Source organism: Salvia splendens, chromosome 11 (genome assembly GCF_004379255.2).
Source record: "Salvia splendens isolate huo1 chromosome 11, SspV2, whole genome shotgun sequence".
Classification (NCBI taxonomy): domain Eukaryota; kingdom Viridiplantae; phylum Streptophyta; class Magnoliopsida; order Lamiales; family Lamiaceae; genus Salvia; species Salvia splendens.
In genome coordinates, this window is record NC_056042.1 from 24,925,227 (window position 1) to 24,943,854 (window position 18,628).

Genomic DNA, 18,628 nt, shown 5'->3' on the forward strand with positions numbered 1-18,628 from the left:
CACTCTTTTACTTACTTTAGTATTGGGTATTTGGGCCTCTAATTAAATTTTATTTTGTTTAATAGAACTACTTGGCAACTGCCGAGAAATAGGCCAACTTATTTGTTGAATGGGTTGGCAGTACGGAGATCTTAGTGTTGGATCGGAAAGATCCATGGTTTGGGAAGAGTTTTTATTTGTTTATGCTCAACTAAATCGTTGGACTGTTTGTTAATTTCCGAGATGATAATGATAGAATTTCCTAAGTTTGAGCACACACGTAGGATACATGCATTATTTTAAATTAATTTATTTTGTAAAGTCTAATTTTAACATATCATACTTTAAAAAGGGTGAACTTTTGGGTTGTTTGCGACTGGAACAGAAAGTGATTGAGAAGTTAAGCTTTTGAGGTGAGCTTTTCTAACTAAGTATTTTGTGGGCTTTCTATCCTACCTTATTGTGCAGGCTTACTTTTGAATTTACGCAATATCTTTCAAGTATGAGTTATGTGATTAAATTCCAAATATATTGTGTCATGCCGTATTTTATTTTGTGGATGTGCCTATCTGATCGCCCTAGTGGAGAGTGAGTGCCTACTAGAAGTTATGAGTTTAATCGAATTCGAGTTTGTCTGGGGAGTGAGTCCCTATTCAAGCTAGTGTACACAGAGGGGATCGTGCACTATCTTTCGAGTTGGCCGGTCCAGTGATCGAGAATGTGGCCACGTTCTCGTTTCACATATGAGGTTCAGATATGGTACGAAGAGAGAGAAAAATGGGTTGCGCGGCCATAATTTTGAGCGATAAAATGTTTTGGTGACTTGGTCTTTTATAAAACCCCGAGTTCACTTTTAAATGCTGACACAATATTTTGTGAAATTTTTTGGCATGTGTCCACTGAGTGCATCAAGTACTCAACCATGCATTTCTTTTTAAAAATGTGCAGGTTGAGTGTGACGGATGCGGTGGGTGTTGAGCAAGACCGTTGAAGAAATTTAAGTGTTTAGAATGTGTCATGTCTTCACACGTGGCATATTCCTTCTTTCAAATGCTTCCGCTGAGTAGTTGTCATTCTTTTGAGTTCTTGTATCGCTGAGATAATATTCATTTTTAAGTTGTTGATTGTTGAGATACTCTGATTTTATTCGAGTTATTCTCATTTGTTTCGAGCTATGGTCGAGTTGTGTTGTTTTCCCTTTTCTTCGCCGCTTCTTTAATCCTCCCCTAGTCGCGATCAACCGTGTTTTCTATCCTTAGAAAATGCGGGCGTGACATGTTGTTAGGTGGAATAAAGTAGAGAGGAAAAAGGTAGTTGAATATTTTAATTAGAAGAGGGAAGAGAGGAGGTTATTTCCAAAATTGAAAAGTGGTCATCTTGATTGGGACAAACAAAAAAGGAAAGGTGGTCATCTTGAATGGGACGGAGGGAGTATATCATTTACCCAAACATGTGCCAAAAAGTAGTCAATCACTTGAAATGAGACGGAGGGAGTAGTAAATAGCTAAAGTGAAGAGATAGTAAAGTAAGAGAGAGAATAATGTAGAAGAGTCTTCTCATTCATATTTTCTCTCTTACTTTACACTCTCTCCAATTTAAACGAGTGCAAAAAATAAACGACTCAGGTAATGTGGCACAGAGGGAGTACTAAGAAGAGGATACTGAAACAATATTACATAGAACGAAATAAGTCCGATGCAAAAAACAAAAAATGAAATACTAATAACATATCAAATCAAAATAAACGTCGTTCAAATTATCTGGCATTAACACCACATGGATGAGGATGGAAGTTCCTTCTTGATCCTTGTTTGTAGTATCCAATAGCAAGTCTCCAATCTCAGTGTGGTTTGAGAATTTCTCTCACTAGAATTTTTCTCTAGCTTCTCTCTAGACAAAATTCTAGCGCCTCACTCTCTCTCTAGCTTTTTCTTCTTTTTCGGCCTTTCTCTCTCAAATCTCCACCGGTTATTCACTTCACCCTCTCGCTAGCTATCCATCGAATATCATTAGAAGTGGTGGAGTTGAATTTTTTCAAGGAGTCGGAGGATTTGTGAAGTTCCGGCAGAACTGCCAAAGGGGTTCTCTCGGAGACCTACCTCCTTTGGGGGGGGTGACGGCTCTCTGTGCGTCGCCGGAGTTCCCAAGCGCTGCCTCAACCAACAGTTAGTGACCATCGAATCCCATATCTCGGGAGGGCTGCAAGGTCGAAACTGTTCAACGGACAAGAAGATCTCTTGATTTCGGTCTGCTCTACACAAAGATAAGTCTCGAGTTATCCATCTTTGTGATTTACTAGAGCGTTCCGTCTTATCTTCGTTGGTTGAGTTTGTGTGAAGTACAAGATTCTAGTAACTTTAAAGCTTCAAATCTTGTTTTTAGTGCCTGTCTCGCTGTGTTCTTAGCCGAATTAAAGGAGTCCTTAGTTTCGTTTGTGTCGAGATACTTTTGAACTAGGACGCGTATCCTTGTTTTGGCTGAGTTTCCATTTAGTGCAGATTCTTTAGACGCTTATGTGACCTCCCTCCGGCACCGGCCACCAACTCTGGCCAGAAAGAGACGTCGAAGAAGATACTTGGCTATCTGTGGCAGAGATCCAGCTTTTGTTTTGTCTGTTTGAGGCAGAGAGCAGTTGGAATTTTCTGCTGACTTGTGCAGAGAGCAGTTGGATTTTTCTGCTGACTTGTGCAGAGAGCAGTTGGATTTTCTGCTGACTTGTGCAGAGAGCAGTTGGATTTTCGGCTGACTTGTGCAGAGAGCAGTTGGAGTGTTGCACCTTCAACCACCCTAGTACCTTGACCATTCCTAATTTGGAAGGAGCAATTAAGGCTTGCTGCAAAAGGGGCCTGAGTCAACAAAATATAGCCAGAGCCAACCCTGCTCTGCTATTGTAATCCAACCACCCCACCAACTCCTAACGTGGCATAGGTATGTGGCACTGCACCACGTGGCACCTACATGGATCCAGCCAGCAACATTTCTACCCCATCTTTGAACAGTATGTTCCAAGTTGGCTTGGACAAAATTAGCGAAAATTTGGTCGGGAGGTGTGGTGCCCGAGACACCCCTCAATTCGGCCAGCTGCTCAGCGCACAAGATCCATGATGTGCAAGAGATAAACTCATCGGCAACACCTCACGTTATTGCTCACCCAACTTACTCGGCTTGGCTTAAGCGAGCAAAACAATTTGAGATCGACCCGATCTACCAAAAGGAGGATATCGAGCTCATCAAATTCAGAAGTGTCGATCAAAAAGCAGAATTCCTTGCTCTTAAGGAAACTGATATCATCCCTTTCCACCGGGGATGGGGACACTGCCTTCTTGGTCGGTTCGTTGGCCGCTTCCCTGGGAAGGAAGCAGTGTATGGGCTCATGAAACGGTGGTCGTTCAAGGCTAGAGTTACGTTCCATAGTCGAGGATGGATGTTTTTCCAGTTCAGAAATGAGGAGGACATGGAGAAGACAAGGCAAAAAGGACCATTCAACGTTTTTGGCACACAACTTGTCCTCCAAACAATGCCTGATAAATTCGACCCCGACATGGAGCCTGAAGTCCGAGTCCCAGTATGGCTCAAGCTCGTAGACCTTCCGGTGGAGCTATGGAATCTAACGGCGGTTAGTAAAATCGCATCATACCTCGGGACACCACTCACTACAGACTTCCGTACGCTCAGAAGAGAATCATTGGACGGACCACGAATCCAAGTTATTATAAACACGGCTCAGAGACCCCGTGACGCAATCAACATCAAGATGCCATCCGGGGAGTTCCTAGAACTGAAGATCCAATACGAATTCCTTCCGAACTATTGCCCAACATGTAAAAACTTCGACCACCTTGAAGAGAATTGTGGGCAAGGGAAGGAGGATTGGCAGATTGTTGGGAAAAGAGGGACAAACCAAGGGTCCAAGTCTCGGGGCCGGTCAAAAAGTGCAACAAGGGTCCCAACCGCCCAACCATATGCTCCACCATTCCAAAGGCGAGAACCAATTCAATTCCAACCAGGCCCTAGCCATGGACCATGGTCCCGACCTAGAAGCCAATGGAAGCAAAAGGGAGCCAACACACCAAGATCTCAGGAGCACCAAGCTGACAAGGGCAAATCAATTTTAGGGAACTTCACCAATGAGCCTAATATGTTCGATGCCCTCACAACCGAAAATGAAACGGATCACCTTGCTATACCTCCTCCCGCTACTCTCAATGACTGCGTCAATGTCCTTCTCCAACTTGCAGTGAAGGAAGCTAATGAGAAAAGAGGAAGAAGCAAAAACCGAGACCCCAGACTTGCAGCAAGAGTAGCTACACCAACAGCGGAAGGTCCATCAACAACCAAAGACACGCCTACCATTGATGGCCAAACTCAGGAGCAAAATGATCCGTTAAATGGGGTCGTGGCACAAGACAACCCAGCAGAGGGTGCCAACCCAAAGGTGATTGAGATTTCGAACCCGCATAGTAACAAAGAGGCAGAAGCATCCGAGATTGTGGTTGAAGCCGAAACTGTGAATCACATTAAAGTGGCAGAAGCATCAACTAGACAGGGACGGGCATCAAAGAAGAAGGGTGGAGTCAAGCGGTCGAAAAGCCGATCCAAATCACGAACCAAGGAGGAGACCATCCCTGCAAACTGTCAGGATGGCGACGAACATGACCCGTGCCCTGTCCAATGAAAGTCGCAACTTGGAATGTAAGGGGAATGCAGCAGCTCCCCCGTCAAGCTGCGATCTTCGATTTTGTGAGAAAACACAAAATTGATGTTATTGGGTTGTTGGAGACGAAACTCAAACACAAGAACTACACTTACTTAATGAAGAATAAGTTCAAGGATTGGAGGAACGCCGACAATTTTGACCTTAGCGACAGAGGCAGAATTTTGCTACTTTGGAACCCATGCCAGTGGAGTTAGAACTAATTCATGTGGATGTGCAGACCATCCATACCAAAATCAGGTGCTTGGTTTCTGATAACTCTTTCAATTTTACTTTGGTCTACGGCAATCACACCATCTCAGATCGACGTCCCCTTTGGGATTCATTGATCGAATTTGTCCCACAGGATGAACCAGCTCTTGTGAGTGGGGACTTCAATAACGTTATGGCAGAAGATGAAATAGTGGGAGGCAATGCCCCAACCGAGTACGAAGTCAAGAACATGGTTGATACTTGTGCCCTACTTGGTCTTGAAGATGTTATGTCAACGGGTTGTCGGTTCAAGCGCTCAGAAGGGGGCATTTTGAGCAAGATTGATCGTGCAATGGTCAACGAAGCATGGTACGCAAGCGGCTACATGGCAGCAACTGAGTATCTTCCACCAGGGGCATACACTGACCATTCCCCAGTGATCACCACTCTGTTCGGTAACATTAGCTCATACCCCAAACCTTTCAAGTTCTTCAATTTTTGGCTCAAGCATGATAAATTTAATGAGCTCATGGAACAAAAGTGGCCTGCAAGTGTTGTTGGAATGGCACAGTACAAGTTGGCCGAACGATGCAGACTTTTCAAATCGCACCTTAGAGCCTTCAATTTCCAAGAGTTCAGTGATCTATCAAACAGAGCAAAAGTAGCTGCAGAAATTCTTGAAGAGCTACAAAAAAGGACAGATTGGGACATCTCAAATGTGGAACAGAGGGAGCAAATCCAGGACCAGAGGAAGATTTCAGCCTATCTTGCTGATTCAGAACGAGCATACTTCGAGCAAAAAGCAAAGCTTAAGTACTCACTACTAAGTGACCGGGGTACATCTTTCTTCCACTCCCTTGTCAATAGGAATAACACAAGGAATTATATCGCATGCTTGCATCGGAATGATGGGTCAATTATCAAGGATCAAGCGGAGATAATCAGGGACTTTGTGGAATATTTCACCAATCTTTAGGGAACTAAGAAGAGTACTGAACCCATTGACCAAGATATTATTAGCGATGGGCCAACGGTGAGCGATGCAGACAGCAGGGAAATGACCAATGAAGTATCGGACGAAGAGATCAAAGAGGCCCTCTTTGATATTGGAAACGAAAAGGCTCCCGGACCCGACGGCTATTCGGCTGCATTCTTCAAGAAACAATGGAGCAGAATCGGTCATGAAATTGTTGCGGCAGTGAAGAAGTTTTTTACAACAGGCCGACTACTTGGGAACCTGAATACAACAGTGGTGAGCCTGATTCCCAAAACGATGATCAATCCAAAAGTCGGAGATTATAGGCCCATCTCATGCTGCAACGTTATCTATAAAGTCATTACCAAGATCCTTTCAAAAAGGATGCTTCCCCTGGCCACCAAGCTAGTTAACGCAGCCCAATCAGCCTTTATTCCAGGGAGGAACATCATGGATAACATCCACTTAGCTCAAGAGTTGATGAGTGGCTATACGAACAAGAAGAACTCTCCCAGATGTACCACCAAAATCGACCTCCGCAAGGCATATGACACTGTTGACTGGGAATTCATCCGAGCAGTCCTCACAGGTTTAAACTTCCACCCGAAGTTCACCTATTGGGTGATGCAATGTGTCACCACACCACGGTTTTCAATTGCCATCAACGGTAGCCCACATGGTTTCTTTGATTGCAGGAGAGGCATCCGCCAAGGTGATCCCATGTCGCCCACTATCTTCATTTTTTGCATGGAATATCTCTCCCGGTTGCTTGCGACACGCACTGCCAACACCAACTTCAACTACCATGCAAAATGTTCTAGAGAGAAGATCACGCACCTTGCTTTTGCGGACGACCTCATGCTTTTCTGCAGGGGCGATTCGATGTCTATGGAGATCCTGAGCGACACGATGAACGAGTTCATGAAATGCTCAGGTCTAGAGATCAATCAAGACAAATCCCAACTCTTCACTTGTGGCATTCCTCCAACCCGACAATTAGAGGACATCAAAGGAGTCTTTGGGATTCCAATTGGAAGCCTTCCAGTCAAATATTTGGGCGCCCCTCTCGAGTCAAAGAAGCTGAACATCATGCACTATTCCCCTCTCATTGAAAAGATTGCCTCGATCACGAATAAGTGGACAGGTAAGAATCTCACGTATGCAGGTAAAGCTGAACTAGTTCGCTCGGTTCTACAGGGCGTTGAGTGTTATTGGCTTCAAATCTTCCCACTACCATCAAATGTGATTGACCGCATTACCTCAATTTACCGTCAATTCATCTGGAACACAAAATATCCACCGGTGGCATGGAAGGATCTTTGCCTACCAAAGGACTAATGCAGGCTGGGTTTCTGAAACTTAGGGGCATGGAACAAAGCTCTCCTTGGACGCAATCTTTGGAACATCCACATCAAAAAGGACTCCCTATGGATCAAGTGGATTCACAGTGAGTTCCTTCGAAACAAGACATTGTGGGAGTGGACAGCAAAGCCACGAGATTCACCTTTGCTCAAGAGAATTTTGGAGATTCGGGACAGTCTACTCATCAATCACCCACAGAAAGAAGTCGTGGCCCTCTTGTCCCAGTGGTACAATGCAAAGGGATCAACTGAGGCATATGATTGGTTCAGGCCAAAAGGCGAGCGCAAGTTATGGCCGAGATTTGTGTGGAAAGACTTCGTACCACCGAAGTTCTCTTTCACGACTTGGCAAGCGATCAAAGGCCGGCTAAGCACGAGGGACATACTAGGTTACTTGAACATTGATCAACAATGCCCTCTATGCTCCTTACAACTCGAATCAGCGGACCACCTCTTCTTCAAATGCCACAAGACAAAAGAGGTATGGAATGATATTAAGGGATGGGTGGGCATGCGTAGATTATTGAGCTCCATCCAATGGGAATTAAGTGGATGACAAAGGAGAGACACGGAGCAGCAATTATGCGCAAGGCAAGGAGACTAGCCCTTATGGCGACAGTGAGTCTTATTTGGAAGGCTCGCAATGCTCTCGTCCATGATGGGACAACTTTCGAACCAAGACACATTGTTTTTGAAGTCAAGAAGACCACTTATGTCACACTGTACTCCATGTACCCAAAAGAGCTTGTTCAGGGACACCTTGGAACGTGAGGGGCCAACAGGAAATTGCAAGGTTTTCATTCCGCTTGTATTACGTTCCTCTCATTGTTTTTGTACCCCAGCTCATTGTTGCATGATGGAATATAAAATGGTACCAAGGGATTTCCCTTGGCTCGGTGTATTCGCCACTACCTATGTGGGGTTACCGCAAGGTATGATGGCTACTTGGGTATACTTAAGGGACCTTCCCGACTTTTCCCTCCTTTTTTGACACCCACTTTCCAATCTTATTGGGGCCACATCATTTAATGGTCGTAGTTCATCAACCGAGAACAAGGCTCGATTGCTAGCCATTTACACGTGCCTTAGCCCACACAAAGATAGCCCTCCTGACCATTTTGCCGTGTATTGCCCCATCTTTCCTTCTTTTGTGTCGCTATGCCCGCGGTTGGGTGCTTGGCTCCACCCTTGGCGCCCCACCTTTTCCTTTTCTCGGTCTCCCTATATAAGATTGTTCCCAGTTTTTCGTCCTGACCAGTATGACATTCATTTTCCCACGATAAACTTGGGTTCCTCCGAACCGCCTCAGATTCGCTTTCTCGAGCATGGCTCGAGCCATGGGACATGTTGGGCTTATTTTTCACCAAAGGCCCAAGCAACGCACACACTGGTTCGTGAATGGCCCGAACATATCCCCACCCTACGCTTGACCCGAGCCTCTGGACACCCTGCTGCAATTTCTCCGAGCCATCTCTGAGCCACCCCCGCAAAATTGAACCCCCCTCATACCCTGGCAGTCGGGTTGGCGTTGCTTTGTATGGTTAACAATTGCACTCAAGATCAAGGCTTGTGAGCCTCTTACTTGCATCAAGCGTCCCACAACCCCTTCCCCCACTTAGGGTACTCTTTTTCCTCTTGGGGATTTTTCCCATTTGGGTTTTGCCCCAAGAGGTTTTAACGAGGCCCGCCCTCCACCGTTGGAGGGTCTTTGTTGCGGTTTCGGGATAGACCCGGACTATCCCACATAGGTATGCCTATGTTGATGTGTAATCTTTATATGGCAAGGACGTTTGTCTAAGCCATTAGGCTGGGTAGGATCCTCTTCTAAACCTCAAGGTCTTTTTGTTGTTGTAATAGGCTTAGTACAAGCCCTTGGGAATGCCCAAGTTCGTGTGTATTTCGTTACTTCCCCCTCCCCAGCTCGCTAGCCTAGGCTAGTTGGCTGTACCCCTCGGGTATGCCCGAGTAATGCTTGTATGTTTACTTTTGCTATTTTATTGATTGATTCATCAAAAAAAATAGCAAGTCTCCAATTAGTTGGTCGTTTCCAGCCGATGATAGCCTGGTGAAACAACTCATTCACTTCTTTCTTCAACTTCAAGTGGCCTTCTTTGAAGCTCCTGTATATGGCTTCCAAATTTTTGTAGGGTAATGGTTCATGAACACTCAACTTTATCTCTTTGTCGGTGTTATATAGGTTGTGCAAACTCCCTTTTGGAGTGATGTTTTAAAATGTCCCTTTTGTGCAAACTAACCATTTTGTAGTTAAAATAAGGAGATTCGAATACCAAGAATTAATTGAGTTCGCTTTAAAATGTCTAATATATTAATATTGTTGGCAGTAGGAAAAAGTTGGATATTCATATTTCAAAATGAGCAAATAACTAAAAGTATATGAAGTGGAGGAAAACAGAAAGCATTTAAATGCAAATGATATAAGGACCGACCGTGGGATTTTTGTGTCTGCAATCCATTTGTCTTAACTCATATTCTAATGATGGGATTTCGAGGTATATTGAGTCATGGGAAGCCCAAAACATTTGATCATCACATGATTACTGCTTTGATTAAATGTTGGCGATCGGAAACACATACTTTCCATTTACCAATGGGTGATACCTTAGTTACATTCCAAGAAGTTCGACAGATGTGGGGGTCGAAAGTGGATAGTATGGCGGTGACGAGGCCAGAGATAGGTAGAACACATGAATATTGGAGTCGATTATTCTTTGATATGCTTGGAGTGAATCTAGTAACATTGAATTGAAGACATCCGACATGCGCTTGGTTACGTTGCTAAATGAGATTGATGAGCCGTTAAGTGATGACCTCCACCTTATTGGTACTTGCAATGGGCACGCATCTATTGCTTAATTCTGCTTGGGAGATGGAAACAGACAATAGAGTACCATTCTTCTACCTTATTTTCCGGTGCAAGCTTCACAATATAGTTGGGATAATGCAGCATTGGTCATCCGTATACCGCTTGATACGAACCCGAGTAATCAACATAAAGTGTTACATCGTATTTGAGGACCATGGAGGAGTGCCTAAATTTATAGGATCAATGAAGTATTTATTCATGAGGGTTGCATGTTAAATGTAGAGCAAGAATCTGATGATTCGTTGTAGTTTTTCCATTGTAAGAGCATCCACATCCGTACACTTGCCAACGAACAAGGATGTGGGCCCGGACCCACTTTTACTCCCTACTCTTAGACAAGAGCACAACACTCACATCCGTGCTCTTCCGCAAGGACAAGCTCAAGGGTCCCACTATTCTATTATTCAATTTAAATAAAAACATTTCCGCAATATTAAAATGCATTAAAATTACCCGGAATAATATTACAAATTATAAAAAAATTAAAAAATTACATAATTAAAATCCTAAAAATTAAAAATTACATAATTAAAATCCTAAAAATTGAGATTGAGAGAGTTGTTTGGTATAGTCTCATTTTTTTGTGTTTGAAATGAGAGTATTTATAGATGAAAGTATGAATTTTGGGGTAAAAATAATGAAAAAATAAATTAAAAGTGTGGAAAGAATGGATATATTTTATTAGGAAGTGGGAAAATATTTTTTTTATTAAATCTGAATTTTTCAGATTTTTTTGATTTTTTTTTAAAAAAAATAATAAAAAATGATAAACCAACGGGCCAATTAGAGCATGCCACGTCGACGCCTCGTGCTCTTGCAGTTGGCACGGACGTGCTCTATGCATAGAGCAGCGCCCTGCTGTCGGCAAGAGCACAGCAGCGGACAGGGCTTGTGCTTGCCGTCGACAAGGACACTGCTGTGGATGTTCTAACAATCCTCTATAATTCCAAGTATTAGAGTTCTTATTATTCATCAACAAAAATTCTTCTTATTGTTCGTATTCGTCATATCTAAAATTAAGTTGCAATGATGCCTTTGTTTGATTTTTTTTTTTCGATGCTTGGTGGTGGTTGAGGTTCATGCTGGATGATCAACAATGTTGCATGATGGCCAGTGTGGTCGGGGCAATAACACGAGAATTGAGATACATATGAGTAAAATCTATTTTTTATCCTCTAGATAAGAATAAATTAACATTTTTAGTTTGAACAGTTGATGAATGGGTTTGTTGGATCACACTAGTTTTCAAATAAGAAGACAATAGGCCCAAAATGAAATTGAGTAAGAGTATTATAGTGGTTAATATAAGTTTTAATTTAAAATTGATACACTATTAAGTAGCAAATGATATTAGTTTCAATATAAAATTGAAAAATTAGAAGAGATAGATAATGATATTAATTTGAAACCATCAAACCAGGAAGAAACTTATCACATAGATAATGATTAATTTTATTAATGTATACTGTGTTTTTATTCTTTTAAACAAAATTGGTTATTAAGTTTTAAATGCGTAACCGATCAGTAAATGGAAGAAAGAAATTTGGAAACTCAAACAGAACTTTTTGAGAAGCCGAAAACCAAGAAATTGCGGAGTTGAGATAAGCAGCAGCTTCAGCAGTATTAAACCCTCCTCTTTTTCTCTCTTTCCACGTTTTCTAGTGTTTATTTGTGTATGCCTTTAATAATGCCGAATCTTCATGTCTAGTAATTTTGATCCTGGATTCTGTAGTATGGGAGTGCCTTTTTAAAAAAAACATTTCTTTAATTTATGAATTTCAGTCCAGAATCAGATTAATTTTGTACAATTTCGTGAAACTCGACTCCATTTGTGGTGCTCGTTGCTTTTAAGAAAATTTGAAAAAATTGGAACAGATGTGGTGTAAAAGAGGGTAGTCTGTGAATGTCGTGTTTTACCAGTTACAATGTAAGTTATTTCATATTTGATTGACTAAGAAGAAGCTCACTTACCAATAAGAAACGATTCCTTGAGTAGGGAAGGAAATTGAAGCATTAGATTTGATTCTTCCCAAATTATGAATGTGTATATGAGTTTGTTTCGATAGTCTATTGCTCTAATAATTCTGCTTTAAAATTTTCATGCTCTGGAAAAGTTTTAGCTTGGTTTCTTGTGTGGAATGCTTTCGTGCAACGGTGAAGACTTTTGCCAGTTTCGTTTCTTAACTATAGTTCAATAACTGCTAGTGCACACTTTTGAGAATAGTTACAGTCATGATATCTAGAATCTCAGTTTGAATATCTGTCCGTTGTCCGTGGGATGTGCAATATCTATATTTCTTGAATGGTTGTTGTTTTCATGGTTGGACTTATGCAGTGCAGTATTTTCTTTCAGTGGATGTAGATGCAGCACTTGATGGTGGTAATGGGTTGATGGAAGCATCGGTACAAGGGGACGTAACGTCACGTGAAGCTGAGAGAAATGCAGAACCTTATGTTGGTATGGTGTTTGAAACAGAAGCTGCTGCTAGAGCATACTACAATGAATATGCTGGCCGAGCAGGATTTTTGACCCGCATTATATCGTCCAGTAAATCAGAGGGGGATGGCTCATTTGTATCATGTGGGTTTGGTTGTAGAAGCATTCCTACTAGCCAAAAGACAGGTAATGTGTCAAATGAAGGTGGACAAAAACGAAGGGGTGGTTGTACTGCAACACTCTTAGTAAAACAAGATAATGGAGGGAGGTGGGTTGTCAAGAAATTCGTGCGAGACCACGACCATCCTTTGGTAGTTTCACTTCCCAGGAGATGCCCTACTTTTGTAAGTAGCGAAATTTGGATATTCCCTGATTATTCATGCTGCCTCTTTGATCTTTTTACAAACATAAGTTTTATCTTTACATTTTTCCTGTTTCATCGTACTCCTAACCATCACAGTAAGATCGTACTTTTTGACTTGTTGTTTTTGGTACCTGGTATTATGTTTGCTCGACTAGAGGTTATTGCTTTCTCCTGATAGATTTTAGAGAAAGCAATAGCAGGTAGATTTTGTTATTTTTAGCTTTTTCTGTAAAGCACTTATTTTGAACCAACAACCATGAAGCAATAACGGTTTGCAAAACTGTGCAAAGTGGGTGTAAATAATAATAACATGCAGGAACATCCGTATCTCCTGCATGATTGCTTCAAACTTGGCATCGATGTTTTGGACTTGGCATCGATGCTGTGTAACTTGATGTTGAGTTGTTCCACCGCCTTCACCTTTCCTTAAAACCAAGCTTGCTTCCGTGCTATGGGAAGTAGCCATCATTCACCGCACCAATTGATATGGAGTATAAGGCGGGTAAAGGGATAAATGTTGTACTGGAACGAGAACATTAAAAAAAGAACAACAAACAAAGAGAAAGAAACAAAAAAAACAAAGAGAAAGAAACGTGGGACATAAAATAGACTATAAACCATTCCTAATCGAAAAATTCCATACTAATAGATCTTCTAATGAGGAGCTATTTATGACTATCACGTTGATATCGATCTGCTGTAGAGCTATCTTTTAGTTTATTACTATATGTTATTTAATTGTTTATTGTTAGCAAGAGTCTTGTTATTAGTAGAGTCTTAGAAATAGGGTTATCTTTTAGAGTTTTATTCAAGTTGGAGTCTTTTGTAGTCTTATAGATAGGGATTATTCTTGGTTTGAAGTATCCAGAGTTATTGTTTTGCAGACTAGCAAGTTGCTGCGAAGGTTAGGACTTTGCCTTTTTGGTTAAACTTCTAACTTCTTTGTTATTTATCATGCAAATCATACCATATGTTTCGTATGCTGAGATATTGGTGAATGCTTACAGGGCTTCCGAGTTCCGCCTATCACTCCCTATCATACATAAATACTCCACTTGTACTCAAACTCTACTGAATATACCTATCTCTAAGATTCTATCAATAACAAGACTCCTAACCACAATAAACAACAATTAACAACTGAGTACAAGGAATGCACGAGACGTGTATTGTAGGGAAACCTAGTAAACAACGACCTCTATCACAATTCACAATACCGACTGAAAGAATGGTATAGCCCTATAAGGTTGACTACCAAGAACCAAATAAACTGTCAATTGAAGTTCAAGAACTTGGTTCTTTTAATTTCATCGCTTTGCTCAAAGCTGGGGCAGTTTTGCTTTTCAAGGGATATTTTGGGGTCTCATAGTATTGAGTTTTTCCTCATATAGTGTTAATACTTATGGAATAAACATCGACACAATAGTTCATTTTGAGATCCTATGCAGGTTCCTCATGTCATCTTAATATGTTATGGCATAAATATAGACATCACTATTGTTTTAAAACTGTGTTCGAGAACATGGTTATACTAAATGATGATAGCTATGGAGTGAGATTTCTTTCTTTTTTGGCCAAGGAATATTAAATTCCCTGTCGGTCCTGGCCTTTCTGCTCGAACTGTGTAATGGTTATAAACATTTTTTGATACATACGATAAACATAAACATATCTCGACTTCAACTTATGATGCTGTTTACTGCTTGTGATTGGCCTATTATGTCTCTTATTGTCGAAACCATCACCATTATATCTCATTTATGCCATTTCATTTAATAGATTCCTTCTCTTATGCCCTACTTGGTATGATGGGATGGAATGGAGTGAAGGTAGGAAAGGAATGAAGATAGGAATGAAATGGCAATTTCTTTGCATTTTCGTCTCATTCTTTCCTTTATTCCATCATACTAAGCAAATGAATAAATGGAAGTTGGAATCACATTCCATTTTATTACACCAAGAAGTGTCTTAGGCCCTTCTTGGTACGATGGAATGGAATGAAGATAGTAATGAAATTTGCATTTTCATTCCATTTCCTTCTTCATTGCATCGTACCAAGCAAATGAATAGAACGGAAGTAGGAATCACATTCCATTCCATCATACCAAGAAGGGCCTTAGTATTTTGTGTAGAAAGTAGTACTTATTAAGTAAAGTCAGCGAGGGTGAAGTATGCTTGATAATATTTTCTTTATTTGAGAAAATCTTCTTTGAAAAATTTCTGTTATTTCAGTCATTTTTCTTTTGTGTATTACTCATCTGAAATTACTCGATTTTAATTGCTTTTCAATTTGAAATCTCTCGAGTTTAATATTATGTTAATTGTAGGATGAGAAAGACAAAAGGATTCAGGAGTTAACTGCTGAAATAAGGGTAAAGAAACGTCTGAGTGCAGCATATAGGGAGCAGCTACTTATTCTCATGAAAGATGTTGAAAGTCATACTGATCATATAACATCAAAAGTTCAAATGACCCGCAATAATCTGAAAGAACTCGAAGAGAGAAGGCAGCAGCTTTCAAACCACAAAAAACCAAGTTTGTAGGGTGAGTACCATTACCTTGTCTTCTGAAATGACCTGCAATCCTTTCTACCATATTGATTATGCATATGCTTTGCTGAAATTTTATTCAGTTACTAAACTTAGTTTTATTTCTAACTGTCGACACACATTGAAATTGGTGAGAACTGAGAATATATGTGAAAGAATGATGGTGTACACAGTAGGTGGCTTCTGCATGTGCTGATTTTTTTTGTGCTTATGCATGTATAATGATTGTGCATATGTTTGTGTATCTTCTCCAATCAATTCTCTGATGAGTGGGTTTATACCATATTATAGAGTAAAGAACAATCAAGTAATAAACTGAACCAAATATAATAAACTAGAATATCAGTTGTATGGAAGGAAACATACAATCAAGAAGAAGACTCCTCTTGCCCAAGCGTACAATTCTGATTGATCAATCTCCTAGTCCTAGACAAGTCTCAAATTTATTAGGCTTAGATTATTTATTTAATTATCTGCAAATCTCACATAGTAGCCCACAACCCTCAGTAACTAATACCTAATGAATAATTAATAAGAAACAATAATAAAATAAAGAGAAAATACATTGTTGCAGGCCGATGATATACTTTTCTGACAGTTTGGCCGGATAATATGAATTTGTGACAGTTTTAGCCCAATAATTCAGCAGCATCTTCTTTTGTTCTAAAAAAATTGTGTTTTAGGGTCCAAACAAACTGTCACAAAACCATATTATTAGGCTAAACTCATGTGGCAGCCGCTAGTCATCTCTGGTTGCCAATTGTGCTTTCTGACTTTGAATTTCAGAACAATATTCTCTGTAAAGCCAGGATTAACTATCACTTGGAGCAATGCTTAATCAAAATTGTGAAAATGTAGAAAAAGTGGCGGCACCCTGAAGGAAGAAACTGTTGAAGCTGCCGAGCAATCAAAAGGCATCTTGAGTTGGAATATTTTAGTGGAAGCCAAATTATTTTGCATGATCTTAATTCATTGGTATAAAACCGAGCATTTCAACTGAGAGATGGCTTTTATGTACTATAAGTCTTGAGATTGTTTGCCAAGATGTACAAATAATATTATAGTGGGTTGTTGGCATGTTCTTCTATGCTTGGTGAGACCATCCACTACGGGTCTCGCCGGCGTCTCGCGTCCCGTCACGTGCTGACGCAATAAATATTTATTTTTAAAAAAAATTCAAATTTTAAAAAAATAAAATAAAAATAAAAGAAAATTTTTTTCTAATGGTAATAATACCGTTTTTTTGTTTTTTTTTTATTTTTTTGATTTTTAATTAATTTTTTTTACTCTATAAAAACTCCTAAACTCATCCTCATTTCACACACAACTACACATCTATTCTTCCTATCATCTAAATTTTCTCTCAAATTTTCTCTCAAATTTTCATATAACAACTCAAGATGTCCGACGACGGCGACGGCAACTACGGCGGGTGGGATCTCAATGCGTTCGGCGATTGGGAGACCATGATCAACACATTGGGCGGTTCCGATTCGTCAACGTCGGGGACCCAGGGTTCGGCGACGCCGGGGGGTACCAACCACCCAATTTAGACCTTGATACATATGTCCGTCCCTCCGCCCCGCGGTATTCGCAGGGATTATCCCAGATCCGGGAGGATTTTCCCGTTGATCCCACGCCGGGAGTAGTGGGCGGTGTAGGTGGCCGAGGCGGTGGAGGTGGCCAAGGCGGTGTACAACCCCAGGCGGGCGAGGACGAGGAGGAAGAAGAAGAAGAGGAAGAGGATCTAGGCCGACATCCGTACAACAACCTCGAAACGCTGGCGGTGTACAACGCCTGGATCACCGTCTCGTACGATCCCATCGTCGGGAATCAACAATCCCGGAAGTGTTTCTGGGAAAAGGTCTACGAGGTCTACCACCAGATAAAGCCGAAAGGCTCCCGCAAGCGCAAATTTAAAATGCTCCGCTCTCACTTTGACCGAGTCGATCGACAGGTCAAAAAATTCTGCGGCATCTACTCAGCCGAAGAGATGCGCTACCAAAGCGGCGCCACTGCAACCGACATTTTGACGTCCGCTTTGCGCCTACTACCAGGATGAACGTCATCAATTCAGATTTGTTGATGTTTGGCAGGCCGTCAAGGACGAGGAACTGTGGGCCGGTGGTTTCCGCTCCAGCTCGGGCTCAACCTCGAAACGCACGAAGCATACGGCGAGTGGTCAATACTCGTCTGGTGGTGACACCGCTGAGGGCATCAGCCAACCTGAGGCTGAATCCCAGGAGTTTGCGGGTACGGTCGGCGATGCTGGAGGATCCGCGAGTGGGCACCGTCGGCCGCAAGGGACGAAGGCGGCTAAAGCGGCTAGAGCAAAGAAGGGCCGAGGCGAATCAAGCCAGCCGGCCCCGGGATCGGGCTCGCGGGGAGGCTCGAACACACTTATGGTTGCGTACATGACCGCCACAATGGCGGACACTTCCCGCTTCTCGTACGCCCAATTCACGGCTTGGTGGAACGGAATTGTGCATATGGCAGCACAACTTGGCCTTCCGACTCCCCCTCAACCTCGACCGCCTCCGGAGGATGATTAGCCGGCGGATTAGTTTTTTTATTTTTCTTTAAATTTGTATTTTAAATTATGTTGTGTGTTTTTTAATAAAGTGTGTTTGTTTTAATTGAATTGGGTTAGAAAAAAAAAATAAAAAATGAAATTGAATGAATAGTAATTAAGGGACGATTAAGGGACGGAGCGTTGCAGGTTCCGTCCCTTAGTTAAGGGATGGAGGAAAAAAGGACAGTGGGGTCTTCAAATAGTGGTCAAATAGTAGTTAAGGGACGGTATAGAGACAGGGTAGTGGACGGGAGGAGATCAATTTATGGATGAACTGCTATGTCCTGTAGTTGTATTCTGAAAAAACCAACAGCTATGAGGGGAGGCTGTGCCTCTACCTATCTCACACCATCAGCTTTATTTAGGTGAGATACAATGAATTCCACTTTCTATCCATTATCATACACCTGCTCACCTTTTTCATGAGAAATGAAGTCTGTCGTTACTGGTGTATATATGCATATGTAGATGGTATTTATTGGACATTTTTTTATTGGATTGCCCTTTTTGTGTATGAGATTAATTATTGTCGATGGAAATAGAAAGATGTAGGAGTATTACTTTACTTTTTTTATGGTAAAGTTTAATGTGAGTTGAAGT

At 41.4% G+C, this 18,628-nt stretch overlaps 2 protein-coding genes across 7 annotated transcripts; both read left to right on the forward strand.

Moving 5' to 3' along the window:
• Positions 1-351: 351 nt before the first annotated feature.
• On the forward strand, positions 352-15,451 carry LOC121755263 (protein FAR1-RELATED SEQUENCE 5-like). Of its 6 annotated transcripts, none has more exons than XM_042150545.1 (3): positions 352-392; positions 12,460-12,887; positions 15,235-15,451. In XM_042150545.1, the coding sequence occupies exons 2-3, from the start codon at positions 12,498-12,500 to the stop codon at positions 15,448-15,450; spliced, it is 606 nt and encodes a 201-aa protein (XP_042006479.1). In that variant the 5' UTR covers positions 352-392; positions 12,460-12,497; the 3' UTR covers position 15,451. The 6 variants fall into 6 exon arrangements, with proteins under 6 accessions (XP_042006479.1, XP_042006476.1, XP_042006477.1 ...); XM_042150542.1 differs by lacking the exon at positions 352-392 and adding an exon at positions 11,578-11,726; XM_042150543.1 differs by lacking the exon at positions 352-392 and adding an exon at positions 11,629-11,726 and having other exon boundaries at positions 12,447-12,887.
• Positions 4,875-5,861, forward strand: LOC121754660. Its single transcript, XM_042149984.1, has one exon. The coding sequence runs from the start codon at positions 4,875-4,877 to the stop codon at positions 5,859-5,861; it is 987 nt and encodes a 328-aa protein (XP_042005918.1).
• Positions 15,452-18,628: the final 3,177 nt, after the last annotated feature.